Genomic DNA, 21,043 nt, shown 5'->3' on the forward strand with positions numbered 1-21,043 from the left:
TATTCTCTGTCTACTCATCATCCAGTTGTGTGAGCTGGCTCTAAACAGATAAAAGACATTCAATAATAGAGTTACCAAATGGAGAAAAATTAATCTGGGCTGACTGCACCAAAGTCTGGTGTCGGAAACTATACAGGAACTCAAAGAAAATAACAAGATCAGGTAACAGAACTAATAATGTTGCTAACATCTGACTTATCCACTGCTCCCCACCATAAACTCCATGGAAAGTAGCCCAGTTCCTTACACTTAAAAACTTTATTGTCCTTCCCTCCTGACTCGCATCAATAGGCTGTTCAGTCTATTGCAAAGTTTTATTTCTTCAGCTGGTAAATGAGTGATTATCCTACTTACTGGAATTTTCTTTCTACTCACTTTGATGCCTTACTATGAAGAACTGCAGTCTTTTCAACCACATAATGTTTTGTGTGAATTCAAGACTGCATACTAATTCCTTTAATGTCAGTGGAAGCAGAGAATTCTCAGTAAAGAAAGTAAAAGAAAGTATTAGTAGTCATAATAACGAGTAGCCACAATGAAGATGCTAATCCAATGTTAAACCCATCAAGATGAATTTTTTTGTAGTTAACTTCTGTGGGTTACACATTTGTGGGTGTCACAAATCTTGACTGCAAATGTCAGTTCTTTCCATGGTTAGTGACATCAATTAATTGAAAACAAGATGCAGGAACATGCAGATGCCTGTTTTAATGAGTAAACGCAGCGTGGCCTGTGGTAGGTCTCACTTTGCAAATATTACATATTTTGGGGAAGCCAGACAGAGAACAAGTTTAGACTTGAGGATAGCAAATGTCAGTGAGGCTGAGGAAAAATGTTTGGGTTTTTTTTTCCCCCTGACCTGAGAAAGAATTTTCCCACATCTGTAGAAAAAAAAGAAGGGAATAAATGTATATTGGTCCAGTGATTCAGCATTTCATTATCAGTTTCATTCAATACTTAAAATGTACATGGTGTAAATTCCCCATCAATCTCTTCTATTTCCAGATAGGGATACATTCACTATCTATTGACTGATGACATTCAAATGTGCCAATATTATTCTGACTTCTAAATTTCTAACATATTCCAAAGAATTGTCCTGTGTATCTCAAACACAACAAATCCAAAATTAGTCAAATTACCTATCAATCAAGCTGAATGTTTTTTTTTTCCAAATTCCTCAACTCAGTTGGTTTACCATCTGTTCAGTCACCTAAACCAAAATTTTTAGTTATATTCCATTACCAAGCACAGTTCTATACCAGCAGCCAATAAATATTTCTCAAATAAATAAATGAATGGATTTTCAGTGCTTTCTATTCCTTTTCCTCTAACTGATGATTTAGCAAGTTCTGGTTACTCTACTTCGAATCCCCTCTCAAAGCATCCCCTTCCCCTGCCTGCACTGTTGTTGCTCTAATATGGGCCCTCAAGTCACTTAATTCTTGTGTCTCTAACATTTAAACCATCTGCATTCCTACAGCATAGATTTGGCTATATATTTACTTGGTTCAAAAATATGTAATTTCTCTCTTTTGTCTGCAAAACAAAATTCCAGCCTCTCCTCCTGACTCTCCATAATTATTTCTCTTGCCACTTCCCAGACTTATAAACCCTCTTCTAGAGCCATCCTTTTCCCTTTTTGTTCACACGGTGCCATTTCCTGCCTCCCTGCCTTTGATGATATTATTTCCTATCTGGAATGTTCCTTCCCCCTGTGGTCAAGTCTGCTCAAATCCTGCTCATCATTTAGCTCCTAATTTAAACATCTCCCAGGCCTCCAATCCGAATGAAATTTTTACTCCTCAAAGCTTTGGTGATACTCTTTAAGTCATACTTCTGTTCTAGCTCTCAACACAGTCTGAGCTGATTTTAGTCATCTTTTCAGGTGTCTGCTTCTCTCCGAAGTCTCTCTGAAGTTCCCAGCATTGTAGAGAGCGCCTGGCCCACAGCACATGCTACAGAAAGTTTTCAGAATCAGCATCAAATTAAAGCCACGTATGCATTATAATGCGAATTACACATATATTTCAGGCGCTAAAGGAACAGAGGTCACTGAAAAATAAGATTTCCACTAGAGAATGAGGCCGCACCCCGAACCTCACCCTCACCACCCCTCTTCGTAGCGCCGCTCCTTTCCTTTTCCTTCAGCCTCTGCAGACCAAAAGCAGCTTGGGCAGTATTTTACGCCTGTGGTGGCATTTGTTTTCTATTCCTTATTCACTGGGTTTGTGTTTCCCCGTCTCCTCTTTCAGGTGTCTTGAGTGTGGCTCTAAGAGGCCCAGTGCTTAAGATGAGATAAGGTGATGGCTGTGGGCAGGAGGGATTCGGGCTGTGCTTTGGGAGCTTTCATTTCATTCCAGTGCCCCCCGAGAGAACATGAGCCCGTCCGGAATGCACGGCCCTCTCCCTCCGGTGCCGTGTTCTCCCTTATGAGAGGGAGGGGATTGCAGAGGAAGAAGCAGGCTGCTCTGGGTTCCTCCGCGGACGCCGGGGCTCCGCCCGCTATCAGGTCCCGTGACGCCATGGTGTCATATAAACTGTGCCGACGAAGGGGCCAGCAGCAGCGAGAACGTGCTGTGACTGAATTTTAATTACACATGGTGAAGGTTCCTTTGCTAGTTCAGAGAAAGCCAGTCTTCAGGTTTGCCTTCTGTTCGTGGAGGAGCATTTTATCCAATTAGAGAGAAATGATCAGAGAGGAAAGAGGCCAAGTACCTATCTCGATCTCACTGCAGACCTGCCATAGAAGAAGGTACTGTTTAACCTAAGAGAGCAGAGTGGTAATAGACTCTGCTCCAGCAGAGTAATATTTTAAAAATTCTTTATTATAAAAATGTTCTATGCTAACTAGAGAGAATTGTAAAGACCCCCACATGTAACCATATCCAGCTTCAACAATTATTAACTTACAGCCAACCTTATTTCATCTATACACTGCTCCCACACTCCCAGCTTATTTTGAAGCAATTCAGACAACATATTAGTTCATTCATAAGTATTTTTGAGTTTCATATAGTTATTATTAGCAGTATTAATTGATTAATATACTCCTCATCCTACCACAGAATCCATATTTTGTTGCCTCAAAACTTGAAAAGTATATGAGGTTTCCATAGTACATCGAAAGTGTAAAACTTACATGGAAAGTGGGATTGTGTGAGGTAACTCCATCCCTGTGGTTAATCTATTCTGTACACAGTGGCACCCACGTTGCAGGAACGCCCCTCCTTTGGTCACCTAGTAACTTTTCACTGGTCAACAAGAAGCTGAATAAACTATTATGTTGCAGGAAAGTGCTTGGCTAGCTGACTTGGATCATCTCCTAGATTTTAGAAGAAAAAAACCACAGCCAAGCTTGAATTTGCTAAACCTTTAGGCTTTGCTGTTAGGAAACATCCCACCTGTGGAGCATAAAATGGATACAGAAGACATAGGCTCAGGTAAATTAGGCCACATATTGAAGCAGATTTGGAGGCAAAACCTGACACTAAAGCAGGCGCTCCTGGGTGAAGACCATTGTGAAAGGGCTGGTGGGGCCACTTGGATAGCCACAGTGGTCTTTCTGGGTCAAGAACTCAGTGAGGCCCTTCACCAGCTCTTGGAACATACTGCAGGGACTCTGTGCTCCACCTGCCAGCAGCTGTATGTACTGTTTGACAAAGAGAATTATTGTACCTGGAGACAAGGCAAGTACTTCCTTTATTCTTTCTCTAAGAAATATTGATTGAGTAGCCACTGTGAGAGCGCTAAGGAGCATACAAAAACCAGGATAGAGTCTCTGTCCACAAGGGACTAACAATTTAACATGGGAAATCAGTTAAGGCAATTGCACAATAATGCAAGGGACACTAAGGCTAATTCCATTAGAGACATAAAAATGAAATGCGTTAAGTCTTCAGAAATAGGTGAGATTCCATTTTTAGAGTGGGGAATTTCACTAGCACAAATGCAGTATCTAACCTGAAGCTTAAGGAATGAATTGGATTTATGCAGCCAGAAACTGGGTGCCTTAAAGAGCATTCCAGCAGAGATGTTATTAGTAGGACCCAACACTTAGAAGTAGGAAAATATAGGATTAGTGTGAGGCAGGACAAGCAGTTTTTTCATATTGGAGTATGATACTCTATTTTTAGACTTATTTGAACTTGAACGTGTTAATTGAAAAAACACTGGGAAGAATGGGATGGGATGGGATATGAAATTAGACCCCCCCCACACACGAAGTGGGGTGCAGGTTCTTGGGAATAGGGCCAGTTATGGATGCGAAGTACAGCATGGCAGGAAGAACATGGTATCTGATGTCTATGATCTCAGACAACAACAAGTTACTCTAGATAAGAAGATAGGTGGCATCATCAAACCTAACTCTAAATAACGTAGTGTCAAGGCAAGCAGGCAGGTCTCATCAATCAGGAATCCAGATAACGTTAAGAAATTCAGCCTAGAGGGCAGACCGTGGACATGAGGGAAATCTGTCCAAAGGCAGCATGACCTAGAGACCATCAGCTGGATCTCATAGCCAGGAATGGAATCTCTGGAGAGAACTGAATGTGGTCCTAGGCAACACAAATGATCATTCATGGACAATGATGATGACTCAGCTGCCGGAATAGGAGTTCAAAATAAAGACAGAGTCTCAGATACAAGACAAAAAAACAAGTTGTCAGAACTGGAGCCCAATGATAAGGCTAGACTAGTTAAAGGATGATTTACTGATGATTTTGAAAACACTGAGCTATAGGGCCTTAAATTACATATTCTTGAGTTCAGAATTGAATTCTAAAGATTGCAGAGTTGCTAAGCCTGTAAGAAGCCATCAGGTGACCCCAGCTGTCAGGAGAGGAGGAATGAACAAATAGGAAAATAATAAGAAATGGGGATGGAGTGAGAGATTATATCAGATCAGATCATGGTGAGGGTTTACACCAGAGCAAAGAGGCTTCACCTGGTTTATTAGTCCTTGAGTAGCTAGGTTCTAATCAGAGAATTGATATAATTAGAGCTATTTTTGAAAGACTCATTTGAAAATTTCCAGTCATCACAAGTCCAGCAGGAGTAGTGTAAACCTAATCCAATCATAATAGCAAACAAAGTACCCAATAAAATACAGCATCTGCATCAGCAGAAATAATGTAGCTATGGTATGCCTGCTACCCAAGTCTCATCTGGAGAGCTCTGCTAAACTTTAGGTGAATAATTACATGTGGATCATTGATAAACTGCATAGTACATCCAAAGAAGAAAAACAATTCTCAGAATCATACCAAATGAGGAATGACTGAGGGAGATATTGGCTTCAGTTGAATGGCATCTTATGGAGGGGGGTCATGATACCTTTCTGCAAATATTCAAAGCATTTTCACAAGCAAGAGGGATTAGATTTAGTCTTTTCTACTATGTTAAAAAGCAATTTATCCCCAACTTCTAGATGTGTTAAAAGAATTACAGTTGTGCAAATGACTTCTTCAGAAGGGAGGTAGGCTTAAAAGCCTAGTAAGTTTCTTTGTAGATTTCTAGGGTAATTTCTCCATATTTCATTACATGTCAGTGGAGAAACGTAATTTGGTTTAGTTTTGTATTTACTCTTTTTAATGTGTCTCTGTGTGTATGTGTGTGTAGAAATCATTGCATTCATAGATTGCCTCATAGAAAGAAGTGAATATTTGGGGAGCACTGCTACATTTCTAAAGAAAGAAGAAAAGGAGATGTGTAATTTATGCGGCATGCATGATGAATGTACTCCACTGCAGACAATGTCTGCCATTCAAGATATCAAAGCAACAGACATTGCTGCAAGAGGGGAACAAAATGTCATAGAAACAGCTACTGTTTCGCCCACAAATGGAGAGGAAAGTCATTACACAAACCAGGTCTAGTTAAAAAAAATAAAATACATAGGAGTTCAGAACTAGTGGGAAAAGAAAACAATACATCATTGAAGGGAGATGTAACAGGGCAAGAAGAGTCACAGAACAAAATGTTCCCAGATAATGCAGAAAATGAAGATGATAAACAAATAGAACACATGACTGTTGAGAACATAAATGGCAACAGGGAAGAGACGCATGACATAATCCAGACAAGAGAAAGAGAAATTCAAGAGACCTCAGAAAGCCAAAGTGAAGAGATTACCACATCCTCAACATGTGATATCTCCAGTAAATATGTGAATAGTCCTCTTCCCAGTGATTCAGAGTGTCTAAAGCAAAAGCATAACATCATGGAAAAGGAGTAAGTAAATACAATGTGAGAGGTGCTTGTATATTCCTGCTTATATGTGTGTTTCTACTTGTATATAAAACAATATTTATACATGAATAAAATTTTATATCTACATTTCAGATCTCCAAAAGATATTACAAATCAATAATTCAGTTTAAATTACTCCCATAAAAATGTTTATGTCTGCTATTACTAATACTGTTTGTTTCTTATAGTTTCAGGAAAAATATTAAAGGTTTCTTTAAAGGAAGAAAGAATTGACTGTATAAGAAAGTAGTTAAAATGAACAATTGTCGAGAACATGGACACATTCCTAAATCACTACTCTTTAGATTATAATAAGAAAAAACTAGGAGACTGCAGAGTTCAAATATTAGAAGAGAATTTCCAAGCCTCAGATTTATTTTGTTTTTATCCTCAAATGAATTCTCACATTTATCTTATTTATAAATCATCATAAATTCTTAACCTGTGGGTTAAGAACTCTGGGAGGGCTCATGGATAAGCTTCGGGAGGTTCTTAAAATTGAATGTATATTTTCACACCTATTTTATCTCCCTGGAGATGGTCCAGAGCTTTCACCAGATTCTCAAAGAGCCCATGACTTCGAAAAAATATGCTGAAACTGACTCATCTATTTTGTGAATTATCTCCCCTATACAAGGGGATAATAATCCATAATTGTCCAAAGAAAATAAAATATTCACAAGCCATATTTTCACAGTAAAATTAAGACCCTTAGAAGGTAATGGGGAATAAAAAAAAAAAAATCATTGGTTTGGGAGACAGACTTAAATTTATCTCCTGTTTTATTACTTACTAGTTCTGTGACCCTGGCCAACTTGTTTCATTTCTTAGCCCCATTTTCTTATTTATAGAAATTATTGCTGGGATTATTTGGTAAGGTCAAATAAGAAAATCACCTAAAGGGCCTAGCACCTTGTTGCTTGGCAGATGTTCACTCTCAGCTAAATATTAGTATGTTGATTTATTTCACCCCCCAACAACCCTCACTTTCTCCACTCCCACACACCACCAAACTTCACTTATCCCGTGTCTGCTCTTTCAGAATACAATACCATTTCCAGGACAACACCATGAATGAGTCTATGATCTCAGGCACGTCATTTTGCTCGCTTTGACCTTAGTTGTCTCATCTATAAAATGAAGAGGTTGAGCTGGTTTAGCCGTAAGATTCCCTGCATGTCTGAAAATCTAAGGAATTCTATAGGTGTCACAGGAGTAATATTTAACCAGTGAAAGACCTCCCTGGTGTGAAAGGCTTACTGCCCCTGCAAAACAACTATGAAAGTAGTCAATATGCGGTTGCCCATTTCACTTGAGAAAAACATTAACACTTCATATCCTCATATTCAGAAATGACTCAGAGCATCAACTAATGAGTCATTGCTGAACCACTCCCTCTAACACCTCCTTTAGATGTTTCCTAGTTAGTGATTTCCTCTTTGTGGCATGCAAACCAATTTTGCTTGGCTTGCATGTTTCAGATGATGACTACTCATTGCAATTCCTCAGGCTAGGAAGCCATCATGCCACAAGAAAGATGAGAGTCATAAACAAAACCTAGCTCACAATCTGTTGTGATTCCTACCTGGAGAGTGTTTTGAAAAAAGCCTATCTCTTCCAGGGTAGTTGTCTTAGTGTATACAAAGGGAAACGACACCAGAATAAACCAATGTGATTATTTTAGTGGCTGGACTAGATCTATTTGATTAGGTCTAGCGGAAATGGAAGCATTTACAGGGCCCCTTGCCCTACTTCATCTGTCAGTCTTTTGCAAGAAGAGTGTATTGAATTGGGTTTCCAGGGCACAAGAGAGAGTCGTTTTTGAAGTTATACAAGACTTGATCTGTAGTATTCCCCCAGCCTGAGAGCAAGAGACCAAGAGAGTGAGAGTAAGACCAAAAGGAAGGAAGGAAGGAAGGGAGGGAGAGAGGGAAGGAGGAAGGAGGAAGGAGGAAAGGAGGGAGGAAGGAAGGACAGAAGAAATTGAGGGGAAACATATATAATGCAAAAGACGTAAACACACGTTCTACTGACTGCAATTTGTGGCTTTATTTGGATTCAGATAAAAGAAACTAATTAAAAACAACAATGGGAAATTTGAACACTGTCTATTTTATGATATTAAAGATTTAAATTAATTTATGAATAAAGTAATGCTATGATGATTTAGAAAAAGACTGGATCATTGAATCCTATATTAAATAATGTATCTAATTTTCTGAAATACCTTTATCACCATGATCAGAGAACGCTCAAACAGACCCATGTGCTGGATAATTTTCTATTCCTTCTAACTTTATGGGTTCAGAATTGTAAATATAAATAAATAACCCTCTCTGAAATTTCAACATATTTTCTAGATTTCTGTGTTAAGGGGCACTATAACATTCAATTTACTAATTGAAAAATAATTAAAAGCTGATTATTCTAGAACTTGATATTAATGCTGCATTTTATAAAGATCCTCTTATTTCTCTTTGACATTGTTTATATTTCAATCATTTCACTGGTATGAAATGAGAAATAGCGAGAAGAGAGGAAACGCAAGCTGGTAGTTGTAATATAGAGAGCTAACATTTACTGAACACTCATTTATGTTAACCCACTATTATAAGAGGTTGAAATATTTTATCTCATTCAGTCCTCACATTATTGTGGATCTGGTATTCGTTTCAGTGTGTAATGGATAAAGAAACCAGTGTTTTCGAATGATTTGAGGAAGTATGATATTATATTAGAAAGTCTGGGCTTTTGTGTTAAAGATAGATGGACTCATTTATTGATTCTACAACTTACCATCTGTGTGATCCTCAGCAAGTTAAAATTTCTAAACTTCAGTTTCTTTATCTGTAAAATAGTAATGACAGTAGTACCTGCCCATGGGTGAGTAGTACCTCATACCCATGGTGTGAGGATTTGAATGAAATAATGTATAGCCTAAAACCTGGTACATAGAAAGAGCTAAAATATTAGCTATTTTAATAATAATAGTTGATGTTAAAGGTCAAACAAATAGTAAGTGACTGATCTCAAAACTGAATTCAAATCTATAAGACTCTAAAATCTTAGGCAAAGGTGATGGTACAAAAAGCAAGAGTAAAACCAACTGTCAAAATCAGTTTTTGGATTGATTCTTTGAGGACTGTAAATATTCTGTTTCTATTTACTTTGATTAAACATACATTCACAGTACTTTTGTACCTTTCTCTATTTTTCTTAAAAATATAATAAACAATTCCAGTACCATATCTATACCTTTCCTCAAAATTTTGGAGACTATTCAGGCACTAGTACTAGGTTTATCAAGAAGCTTCAGCAATCTTCAGATTTATATGTGAAGTGAACAAAACAGGAATGAATCGTCTTCTTAAATAATAATAGTAATAACAATAGTAACAATAGCTTAATATATATAGTACTTTCTAAGTGCCAGGCACAGCTTTTTAATTACCTACTGTATAATAGTTCATTTAATTCTCAGTCTTCCTATGAGATAGGTATTATTTTATCATTATTTTACAGTTGAGGAAACTGAGGCATAGAGAGGTTAAGTATCTTGCCCAAGGTCACAGAGTTACTAAGTGGGAGAGCAGGGATTCATACCATGACAACGTGTCTCTAGAGCCTGTGCTCTTAGGCATTTCACTATACAGTCTATAAATCAAATATTTGAAAAAATGATGTCCTTTTTTCCCCTGCAGGTATCTTGATGTGCTGAGTGATGATACTGTCACCCAAGTGTCTTGTTATATTACAGCACCATCCTATGTTCTACAACATCTAGAATGCCTCATAATTAATAACATGAGTTCTTTAATAGTGAGTGATAATGAAGAATTGGTCAGCAATGTTATCACTGTAGAGTGCTCAGATATGGAAAAGAGAATTCCATTTCCAATATGCATTGCAATTCCATTTACTGAATGTTACAGGGGAAGTTACAGAGACATCATGGTGAAAGTGTCTGATGTAGACCTTCAATCAAGTTACCTGACTCCAAATTCACAGGAAGGAATGAGAGGAAGTTACAAGGTTGGTAAATCCTTGACTACACATACATTTGCTGTTTGACTTCTAACTATTACTCAGACTACCAGAACATAGTACAGATACAATTACTCCATTGGTATAAAATGGAAGGGTTGATAAGATTTATGCCGGTGAATTCATGTGTTTTTGTTTTGTTTTGTTTTGTTTTGCTATCCATAAAGATAAAAGAGCAGAGCTTATTGGTCAAATTTGGGAGTGAAGAACTTGAGTCTAGGACCCAGCAAGTGTTATATTTTTGCCTGGGGAGCAAAGCCAACATCATGGTTTAATTAGCTTCACACCTTAGACTAGCTTTAGACTAACATTTCTAATGGGATGGACCTCTGTCTAAATTTAAGAATTCTAGAATCCCCAGATGATGTTAGGTTTATTTTTATCATTCAGGGGTTGGAAAAATATGTAAAAACTAAACAATTTGTGTGTGTGTGTGTGTGTGTGTGTGTGTGTGTGTGTGTGTATGCCTTGAGATAGTTATTAAGTCTAGCTATTAGTCTGTACGTGGAAAACAGTATATGTGGTAGTTAGGATGTGGGTTGTCGTGGAAGATTGGCTGGGTCTGAAGTTTGGTTCCTACACTTTCCTGCTATGTGAACTTGAGTAAATTATGTAACCTTGATATGACTCAATTTTTTTCATCTAAAAAATGAATACAATAATAGTGTCTACCTGATAGGGTAATAAGGATTAAATGAGAAAAAACACTTAAGAAGATAAAAGGAAGTCTATAAACACATGTTAGTAGTTAATAAATTATCTTTTTCATGGTAAACTTTCTTATAATAACTCTCAAGCCATCCATGGTGACAAGTTCATATGTTTTGAAGAAAGAATATATACATAATCATTAAACTTAGCATAGAGTTGATGGGAGTTAAAGTTTAAGTTTCTTCTGTGGATCACTGAACTTATTTTTAAATAATTAAAATATTTGTCTTTTCAGCTTTATATAAGTTTTCAGCTTTATATCATTATTTGAGGAAGAGGGCAGGGAATAAATGTAAAAAAAAAAAGCCACACATGCAAACAATTCTTTTTAATTTATCTCTTCTGATTTGGGTCTTTTCTGAGTTACAAACAAAGTTATACAGTTGAATATGAAAACTAAGCTCGTTCTAATTATGCCAATTCATGTAACTAAAACATTTTATATTTAGTCTAGGAAGTCTGTAAGTATAATAGTCTAGTTATCATTGCCCTTACGTGTGGCTTTTTAATCTTGACCCGTCTGTGTGACTATCATAATAAAAACAAAAACAGTTCATAGCACATATGCTTTTCACCAAATGGGTATGCAAGATGATTAGTAAATAGAAAAGGCAAAAGAAAAAAATAAGAGAGCCACTGTCTACTGAAAAAAATAAAAGCATATACTTTTCTTTTATAGTTTTCTAATGGTTCTTATCCCTATATTTAGCTCAAGAAAATTTAAACTCTAGGTTCCTTCCAAATTTTTATGTGGTTCATTCAACATTTAAGAATTCTAATTCTTGAGTCAGATAAACCATCATCAGAGTTCTGCTCTTGACACTCCCCTGTTTAAAAACCCTTCCATTTCCCCAGGACCTACCAAATGTACTCTAACTGCATGGCAACCATAATGAGTTCCCAGAAAACCTTTCTTTCTTACCTCTCACCATTTTCCCTCCGGCCAATTAAGAACATCCATCATGCCCTGAATTTTCCCAACAATGGATTCATGACATGATATTGTGAAATCGCTTCCTTAATCAGTTTTCAAATGATAGATTATTTTCCATTGTTACCGTCCCTGAAATGTTTGTGTGTGTGTCTGCATGAATATCCTCTCATGCCTGGGTGGAGACCAGCTGATGTTTAGGGAAGCATGAATAGACCAGATTACTTCTAAGTCTCCCTCTTCATTTTAAGCTTTGGTGATTATATGAGTAGATAATTTTGTTTTCATTTATGTACTCAATTCCTTTTTTGTGATAAAAAAGCTTGAATATGTCCATGCATTCCAAATTTAAATGTCACTATATAAAAAAGAAACACAAATGTGTCTCTTTGCAATCATCTGCTCCCCCTGCATGGAAGAGAGAAATAGAGAAAATGACTTTATCAAGAGATTGTGAATTGTCAGAAGGAAGAATTTGCTGATAGTACAGGTGCTGTAGGATTTGTGTAAACTACCCAAATGATGAAATTTTTCAGTCCTTGGAATTCCTAAAACATTGTTAAATCTTCTGGATAAAGGGCAATATTTAAAGTCCAAGTCCATTCTGGTAAAGGAGGATAGGATTCCAAATATAATTAATATTTGTGAAAACACTAAATGTGATTGCCCATTATCCGTTTACCTTTTGGGGGGAATAATTTAAATTTAAAAATACATTTATTTCTCTCTTTTGTATCGTGTAGTTCAAATTTGAGAAACTCCTAGTATCTACTTCTACTTGATCTCATGAAAGGACCATCCATTTGGGGTTAATGAATTAATTCTCAATTGTGGGAGATTACAGGGACAGCATATAGTTGTTGTTTTTTCCCACAGCCAGAGAATATGTACAGCATGTACTTCCAGAGCAATGAACTATTAATGTCCTTTAATGTCATTGTCTTAATGTCCTTAAATCCACACAGGTGACCTGTGCTGAAGTGAAAGTTTATAAGTTGGGTATCTTTTCTGTTGTGTCTTGTTTAAAGAAAGAGTCCTTTACAGTAACAAAGAAAGGCCTTACTCTTAAGCCAAGCATGGATTCTCAAATATCCTTAACTTACCCTCCAGGAGTTTTCAGCTTACCAGTACTTGTACAATTAAAGGTAAATATTAAAAACTGGTGAGTTTCTTCTCCTAGATTTTGTGGGTCATCAAACGTCATCCGAAAAGGATGAAGAAGATACAAATATTTAATATAACAGTAAATTAATTCTTATACTTTTAATGACCTAACTTACAGTGTCATCATTGATATAGTGATGATTTGGAGCATATTAAATCTCATTCCAAAATAAATCCCTGCCTTATTTTAAAGCTTTTTCTAGCTAATTTTTTGTGTTGTTTTATTTATGATATTTCTTGACAAAAACAAATGTTGAGTATCTATGATAGAATTAATGCCAGACATTGGGACTTTTGTATGATTCAAGATTTCCACCTGAGAGGATGGTTAAAAGAAAGGCTAATCAATTAAAATACTTATGATTGTAAATATTTGGTTATATTTAATTATTAAACAGTACTTTTCTGGAATGAGAATTTAATACATACAAACATTATTTACAAGGTTTACAATGACATATCAATGTAGATTTTAGACGACATATTTCCTCAATACTTCCTTCTAGCCTAACTCTCCCTCATGCTCTCCTAATTTCTCCCAGTTGTTACCATAAGTGGTAAGCAAAGAAGAAAAGTTAGGAAGAAATCATACTATGTACAATTTATTCAAGAATATTTTCCATAAACTTTGAAATTTTGGAATCATCTTAGCTATTTTTATCAGCCATTCTTATGTGAGAGGAAACAAATAAATATAGTTTTATTTTTCTAGTTTCTGAAGATCACTTGATCTAACAATAGTTCTAATTAGAAATTATATAAAATGTCTATTTTGTTTTCTAGGTCATTATTTTTGCCTACAGTTAAAGAGTGTTTCTCAGTTATTTATAACATAGAGCAAGGAACCTAGATTTCAGAAAGACTTTGTAAAAAGAAGACCAAATCCTGTGATCTTTTATAAATTAATATAGTGTAGATTCCAACTAACAATGTAGAGAAAAATGTATAAAACTATGTTCTATTAAATTTTCAGGAAATTGACTTAGAAATGTGCTGATACTTTGTATCTTCTATTAAAATATAGGAATATATATCTATTTTTTCTTTGTATAGGTCCAACCAATTGACCCATCTCTGGTGGCATATTTAAAAACTCAGCAAGATACTTCCTACTCAGTACTATCCACAAGCCCTCTGATTCATGTTCAGCACCCATCAACACATCTTTTCCAGAAGGCAATCACTGTATTCCTACCTTGCTCTCCACACCCTGATAAAAAAAAATCTTGGGTCTGAGATAGATCATAAAAGAACAGCTAGTGCCACAACAAACAGAATCATACCTTTATACCTCAAGTGGTGAGTTAGACCCTAATGTCTCTAGTTGGCTTGATGGTAAACAAAGAAACTTAAATGATTAAAAGTATAATCAGATGTATTTAAATATCAGTATTGAAATATGATGAAATATTTTTAATATGGAAATAAAATGTTGTGTATCCAGAAGGGTAATGATTTTAGCTGTAACGGGTTCACAAGTATGCTATATGAAAAGACTGACACAAAAGAGATAAAATCAATCCTTATTTTCAAAAAATTTATGATATGGTTAATTACAAAGATGTGATATGATGATTGTAATTTCTATGTTTAAGAGCATTCCGTTGATGTGGGAAAAGATTAACCTGATCTTTTAAAAAATAAATTAAATTTGAGTCTCTCTCTCTCTCTCTCTCTCTCTCTATATATATATATATATATATATATATATATATATATATTTTGGGGCCATGGCTCACGGGCCCAGCCGCTCCGCAGCATGTGGGATTTTCCCAGACCAGGGCATGAACATCGCCTGCATCGACAGGCGGTAAATTTGAGTCTATATTTGCCATATAGGCAGTTTCCTTTCTCTCCTAATTTTTATAATTCAAAAATATCCCCACAAATAAGACTAATATACATATTGAGTTACCAGCCAGAAATGAAATCAGAAATGAGATGCTAACAACAAATAGGATACACTGAATAATAGTAACCCTGATCTTATTTTCTGTCCTTTCATTTAATACTTACTTTTTTTTCCTAATAAGAAATGTAGAAGGGGACCTTTCTATTCTTTGGTACTGAAGGGAAATTTTTTTTCTTTGAAAAAACAGCAGAGGGAGAAACAAGTTCAGAAAGAAATAAAAATTATTATTAATTGAGAAGTTACTATTTGCCAGGTTCCTTATGTACATCATCTCATCCAATCTCCCCACCACCCTACCTTCATTTTATCAGTGAGAAGTCTGAAACTCAATGAGATTAAGAACTTGTACAGTTATCCCCAGGTTTCACATCTGAGGATTCAACCTACTGTGGGTTGATAATATTTTTTAAAAATTCTAGCAAGTTCCTGAAAGCAAAACTTGAATTTGCCATGCACTGGCAACTATTTACATACCATTTACATTGTATTAAGTATTGTAAGTAATCTTGAGATGATTAAACTATATGGGAAGATGTGTGTAGGTTATATGCAAAGACTATGCCATTTTACATAAGAGACTTGAGCATCCACAGATTTTGGTACTTCTGGAGGTCCTAGAGTCAATCTCTTGCATCTGGATACCAGGGAAGGACTGTACGTGAGAAGTGTGCAAGCTTGGTCTGGACTCAACATATCTCTATTCCTAATCATGACTCTATGTAGCCATCATCTATTTAGTTTGAGGCTGCAAGACTAGAAATAGAGAAGTGGATTATTTGCTCTTTACCACTGTTTCTAATTTAGGAAGCTGACAATAGTAGAACATTCGGTTGTGGCTAGGAGATGAAGTTAAACTTTCCCTAGTATTAGGTAAGTGAGAGAGAACATAGAAATATAGACACGATCCATTTGTACCTGCTTTTGCTACTTGGGATATATATATATCTCCCAATTGGCACTGAGTTAATCCATGTTCCTGCATGTCATGGTAAGCTAAGATTTAAAACCAGAAATATCCTGGAGCTTTCTATTTAAATGTATTAGTCTAACAGATTAAGACATTCTCTTTCAAAAGCCCCTAAAATATATAGAAATATGTACTTCATATACACACACATTTTATATGTATATATACATATGTATATTAAAGATGAGAGCTTTACTCTAAAAATTTATTCTGACTGGTCACCTATTGCTAGAATCTAGTATTTCTACTGTCTATAGAGTAGATTGCAAAGGATTAATAAAAATAATTTGTGCCTGACATGTACTTTACATCATAAAACAAAGCAGTTCTATTTCACAGAAAGATAATAGAAAACCAATTTGCCTGTCCCTGATTGTTGATCCCATAGTCTATATATACCAATGAGAATAAAAATGTATCCCTGTAATACACAGATATCATTTGTGGAAGTGACTAGATCAGTGTTTCTTTGCCTCTCCTTTGCTGTATTTCCATATCCCTCAGAAACAACAGGGCAGAATGTGGAAAGAAATTAGAGGCAGTGTATTGCATTGTCAAAAATGAAATTGCCAAAAGTATAGGGATAATGGTAGAGGCGATAAGATCTCTAAAAGATATGCATGCTGAGTGTGGCACATTTTCATACACTTAGTCGACTCAAAGCATTGTAAATCCAATCAGCACAGATAGGAGAAGGTTACACCTTTATCTAGAGAAATTATACTCAGTAAAAATGACTAGACACTGAAAATTGGTTTAGAAATTATGCACATGGGTCTGCCCTCTAGATCTAAGAAAGCGACCAAACTGAAAGTGGGCAGAAAAAATATTTTCAAGGATAAGAAAAAACCCAAGTCCTCCATGATGTCTTAAGGAAAAAATAAATCAATACCAATCAGTACCAAGAATTCAAGAAAAGAACAAAAAAAACAAACTATAGAAATAAGGAAAGAGAATGTCATCCTGACATTTCACAGTAATTTGAATAAAGAGAATTACAGTTACCTAGAGGATTTTATAGAAATCTATTTTTTAAGTTTAAGTAGTATTCAATAAGCGAAATGTCTAAGAAACACAAAGCCATCAGGACAGACCAGGAAAAGGATGAAGAACAACAGGATGAGATACAAAGATAAAAAGCTCAGATGAAAAGTCACCAAGGTATGATAAGGACTCATCTGAAGTGATGTAACCTAATAATTATAAGTACCATTGAAAGAGACCAAAACAATCATACAAGAAGCAACAATCAAAGGCATGAAAATGTGATTTTCTGATGTTGATTAAAACCTTGAGTTAGAAAGTGTTGATTTCAAAATTTACGAAAAAAAAAACCCTATACTTAGATAAAACATGGCAAATTGAAATGTACATTTAAGTAAAACATAATTCTATAAGCATTCATTCAGCACAAACAGATTAAGAAGGAATAAAATCAGTCTAGACCTAGGCTCATTCTTTACAGCATGAAATATCAAGGAAAAATGGACTAAAGCCTTCAAAGATTTGAAGGGAAGATGTGGAATTAGGGTTTTCATCTAACAAACAAGTTTTTTTTGTTTTTTAATACAAGGGCTCACAAAATGTACTACTCACTTGTTCTTAACAAAATAAATAAATAGATAAAATTAATGAGCTAAGGATAAAATAAAATTTAAGAAATCAAGAATAGGAGAGTAATTCTTATTTTCAAATATCTGGTATTGAATATAAATAATATAAAAGCAAAAGAAAAAGTAAAAATTCATATGGCAAAGTGGCAACAGAAAGAAAACAAGAAAACAGCATGGTGACATCAAAGAGAAAATATCATATAAATAAAATCATCAGTTATATTAAATAAATATAAATGGGTTAAACATAATTTATTCTGTTGTCCACCTTAATGTTAAATATTTTTTAATACTTTATATGCTGTATTTGCAGAGGTTTCCTTAGATTTATTATATATTTTACCAATTTTACTGTCAATTGTTTAAGCTATTCATTTTATTAATTAAAATTCTCATTTCTAAAAGGCTATTGCTATATTTTAAAGGTCTTAAGAAAACTTTTCCCAAGGTACTCTGTTTTTACATTATGCTTCCTATTTCTTATTTTATTCCTTTAATCATTGTAAACACTTTTTTTTTTAAGTTTCATTCAGATTATTCTATCATCTATGAGCATGATGTTAACTATGTTATCTATTACCATGGTTAATCTAGTAAACTATCATACTAATTCCATTCTATGACTCTTAGCCTTAGAAATTCATTTCTGAGTATTGATTATAATTTTTGATCAGATCAGCTTTTCTTCTCCCCTTCCCTTCCACCCAGAGCAGCTTCTGTGTGCCTCTTTGTTGCTTTCTTGAGCTAGTGTTCAAAGGGATTTTGGTTGTTTTTGTTGTTTCTCATTTCATAGCCAGTGCTGCCCTTTGGGGATTCCAGTTTTTTGACTGAGTTAGTTCCAGCTGACAAATGGAGGCTGTATCTAATGTGCCTGAGTACATGTTAGACTCTAGACTGCACACATCTGGTGTGTGTGCATGGCTGGTGGTGGGGAGCAGGCTGATGAGGGTGGGAGGATTCATAGATTCAGTCCCTCATGTTCCCAAGAGAGGAAAGAGGATTCTAGCTTTTTGAGATTTTTTTTCCCCCAGATCTAGGAGATTTTCTTTCCAGCTTTTGAGTTCCTCCAACTGTGTGTGTGTGTGTGTGTGTGTGTGTGTGTGTGTGTGTGTGTGTGTGAGACATTTCATCCAGCATTCTAAGATTGCCATTTGTCATCAATTCAACTAGCCAGTGTCAATTTCTTCTCCATTTCTTTGCCTTAGTACATGATCTTTTTGCTTTTTCTACCATGTTTAGCTGAAGAACGCTCATTTATTCTATAAGCTGAAGCTCAGCTCTTTCCTTATCTGTCAAGACAGTCTCTGATCTCCAGGAGGGATTGAACACTCCTCTCTTTGTGCCAGCCCTATTCTTTTGTACATCCTAAATCACACCATAGTGTTATTAAATTCCCTTTTCCATTTATCATCCCTCAGCATAATTATAACATAGTCGGTGCTATGTTGAATTAGGTGAATTAAATTAATGAGTAAATTTGTGGAAAAGTAAATTGTGTCATTAATTTTCTATACTTTCTGACAATACTAAATTGATAAGTTATAATATGCTCTGTTGCTATTAGAGCTAGACATGGGTGGTGTATTTTCCCCATCCAGTGTAGCATAAGACAATTAAATGAGAACCTATATGAACTATTTATTTAACATTCTTTCATCAAAGAGTGAAAGCCAGTTGAACATTTTCTGTGGAAATAGAAACACAATGAAGCAATCCACACCTCAGAAGATAAAAAAGATAAAAACGATTTGAGGCCAAAACATAGTTTGAATATAAAGAATAAAAGGTCTTTGTTGCAGTTCATTCTTTCATGTGTAAATGATTTCTGGGGAAAAGATGAGAGTTATTTAATTATCAGCCAGAAAAGATTTCTTGACAGTAACGAAAGGAGAAATTAATTTCTTAAATAGAAACTTATTCCATATTATGCAAGAAATATTTTAGAGAGTTAGATGGGAAATTTTTTGCATGAAAAATGCCATTTCTATATAATGCTATTGGTTTTAAGATCATCTTATTAAAATGTAATATGTGAGTCATACACAAGAATATTTGTACAATATATGCATCATATCACAAAAAATAATAAAATGGAGAAACTGGTAAAGCTACCACATAACTTAAGAAATTAGATATTATCAATACAATTACATCTCCTTACTTATCTCTCCCCATCCCATCCCTTACCTCGCTACCCTAATTGCTCTTCATCTTCACCAAAGTTAACCACTACTAGGAAATTATGAATCATCCCTTTGCTTTGATTTTTTAGTTTTATCTATATCTATATCTATATCTATCTATCTATCTATATATATATATATATATATATATTTTTTTTTTTTTTTTTTGGGTCACTGTTGTGGCCTCTCCCGTTGCGGAGCACAGGCTCCGGACGCACAGGCTCAGCAGCCATGGCTCACGGGCCCAGCTGCTCTGCGGCAATGTGGGATCTTCCCAAACTGGGGCACGAACCCGTGTCCCCTGCATCGGCAGGCGGACTCTCAACCACTGCGCCAGCAGGGAAGCCCCAATATATTTTTATTCATCACTATACAATACCTTGTTTGGTTTTGTTTGTGCTTACCGTTTGTAAAAGTGGTACCCTACTGTGTATAGTCTTATAGTCTTGCTTTTCCATTTATAATTGTGTAAAGTTCATTTTCACTTCTATATAATATTCTATTGAATAACTTTGTATTTTATTTATCAGTGTTCTTACTGATGGACATTTGGGTAATTTCAATTTTTTTTCTAAAACGAATAGTACTATTACGATTATTCTTCACTCAAAGTGTATTTGTGTAAGCACTTCTTTAGAGTATCTACCTAGAAGTCATGTTCAGTCATAGGGTATGCACATGTACAATTTTACAAGTTCTACGAACTGGTAGAACTAAATTTCATGCTCCCACTATTGTTTTTTTATCTTTTCTAGCCTTGCATATTGTCAGATTTTGTAATTTGGAAAATTTAATAGATGTAAAATGGATCCCATGTGGTTTTAATCTGCAATGCTCTGATTACAATGAAGGTGACATCTTTCATAATGACTTTTGTTAGACATTGTGTTTTCTTATATGTGAGGTATCTTAATTTCTTTGCTCATTTTTGAACCTTTTACATTGATTTGTAGGATTGTTTATGGTCTCAATGTTAATCCTTTGCCAGTTTGTGGCCTGTATTTTTATATTTATGTGACAGATTTATCATGTTTTTCTTTTATGATCAGTGCTTTTTGCCCAGTCCTAAAATACTTATATCTCCTAAATTATAAAAATGGTCCTCTTTTTTATCTTATAATTTTAAAGGTTTGAATTTCAAGGAAGTCTTTGATCCATCTGATATTGACTTTTATATACAGTGTGAGGTAGGAATTCTTTTTTTTTCCATGTGGATAACATTTTACCCGCATGATTTACTGAATGATTCTTTCTTTCCCTCACAAT

The 21,043-nt window shown here is 35.3% G+C and overlaps 1 protein-coding gene across 1 annotated transcript in view; it reads left to right on the forward strand.

Annotated features, from left to right (window-relative positions):
• The first annotated feature begins 5,726 nt into the window (after positions 1-5,726).
• The window catches only part of DTHD1 (death domain containing 1), an 81,067-nt gene continuing 65,750 nt past the window's right edge, over positions 5,727-21,043 (forward strand). Inside the window, 6 exon segments of the mRNA XM_007449427.1 lie at positions 5,727-5,874; positions 5,877-6,234; positions 9,954-10,284; positions 12,904-13,083; positions 14,156-14,317; positions 14,319-14,401. Of these exon segments, the coding sequence (XP_007449489.1) occupies positions 5,727-5,874; positions 5,877-6,234; positions 9,954-10,284; positions 12,904-13,083; positions 14,156-14,317; positions 14,319-14,401 (1,262 nt within the window).

The sequence above is a fragment of the Lipotes vexillifer genome, unplaced genomic scaffold (assembly GCF_000442215.2).
Source record: "Lipotes vexillifer unplaced genomic scaffold, Lipotes_vexillifer_v1.1 scaffold153, whole genome shotgun sequence".
NCBI classification, from domain to species: Eukaryota; Metazoa; Chordata; class Mammalia; order Artiodactyla; family Lipotidae; genus Lipotes; species Lipotes vexillifer.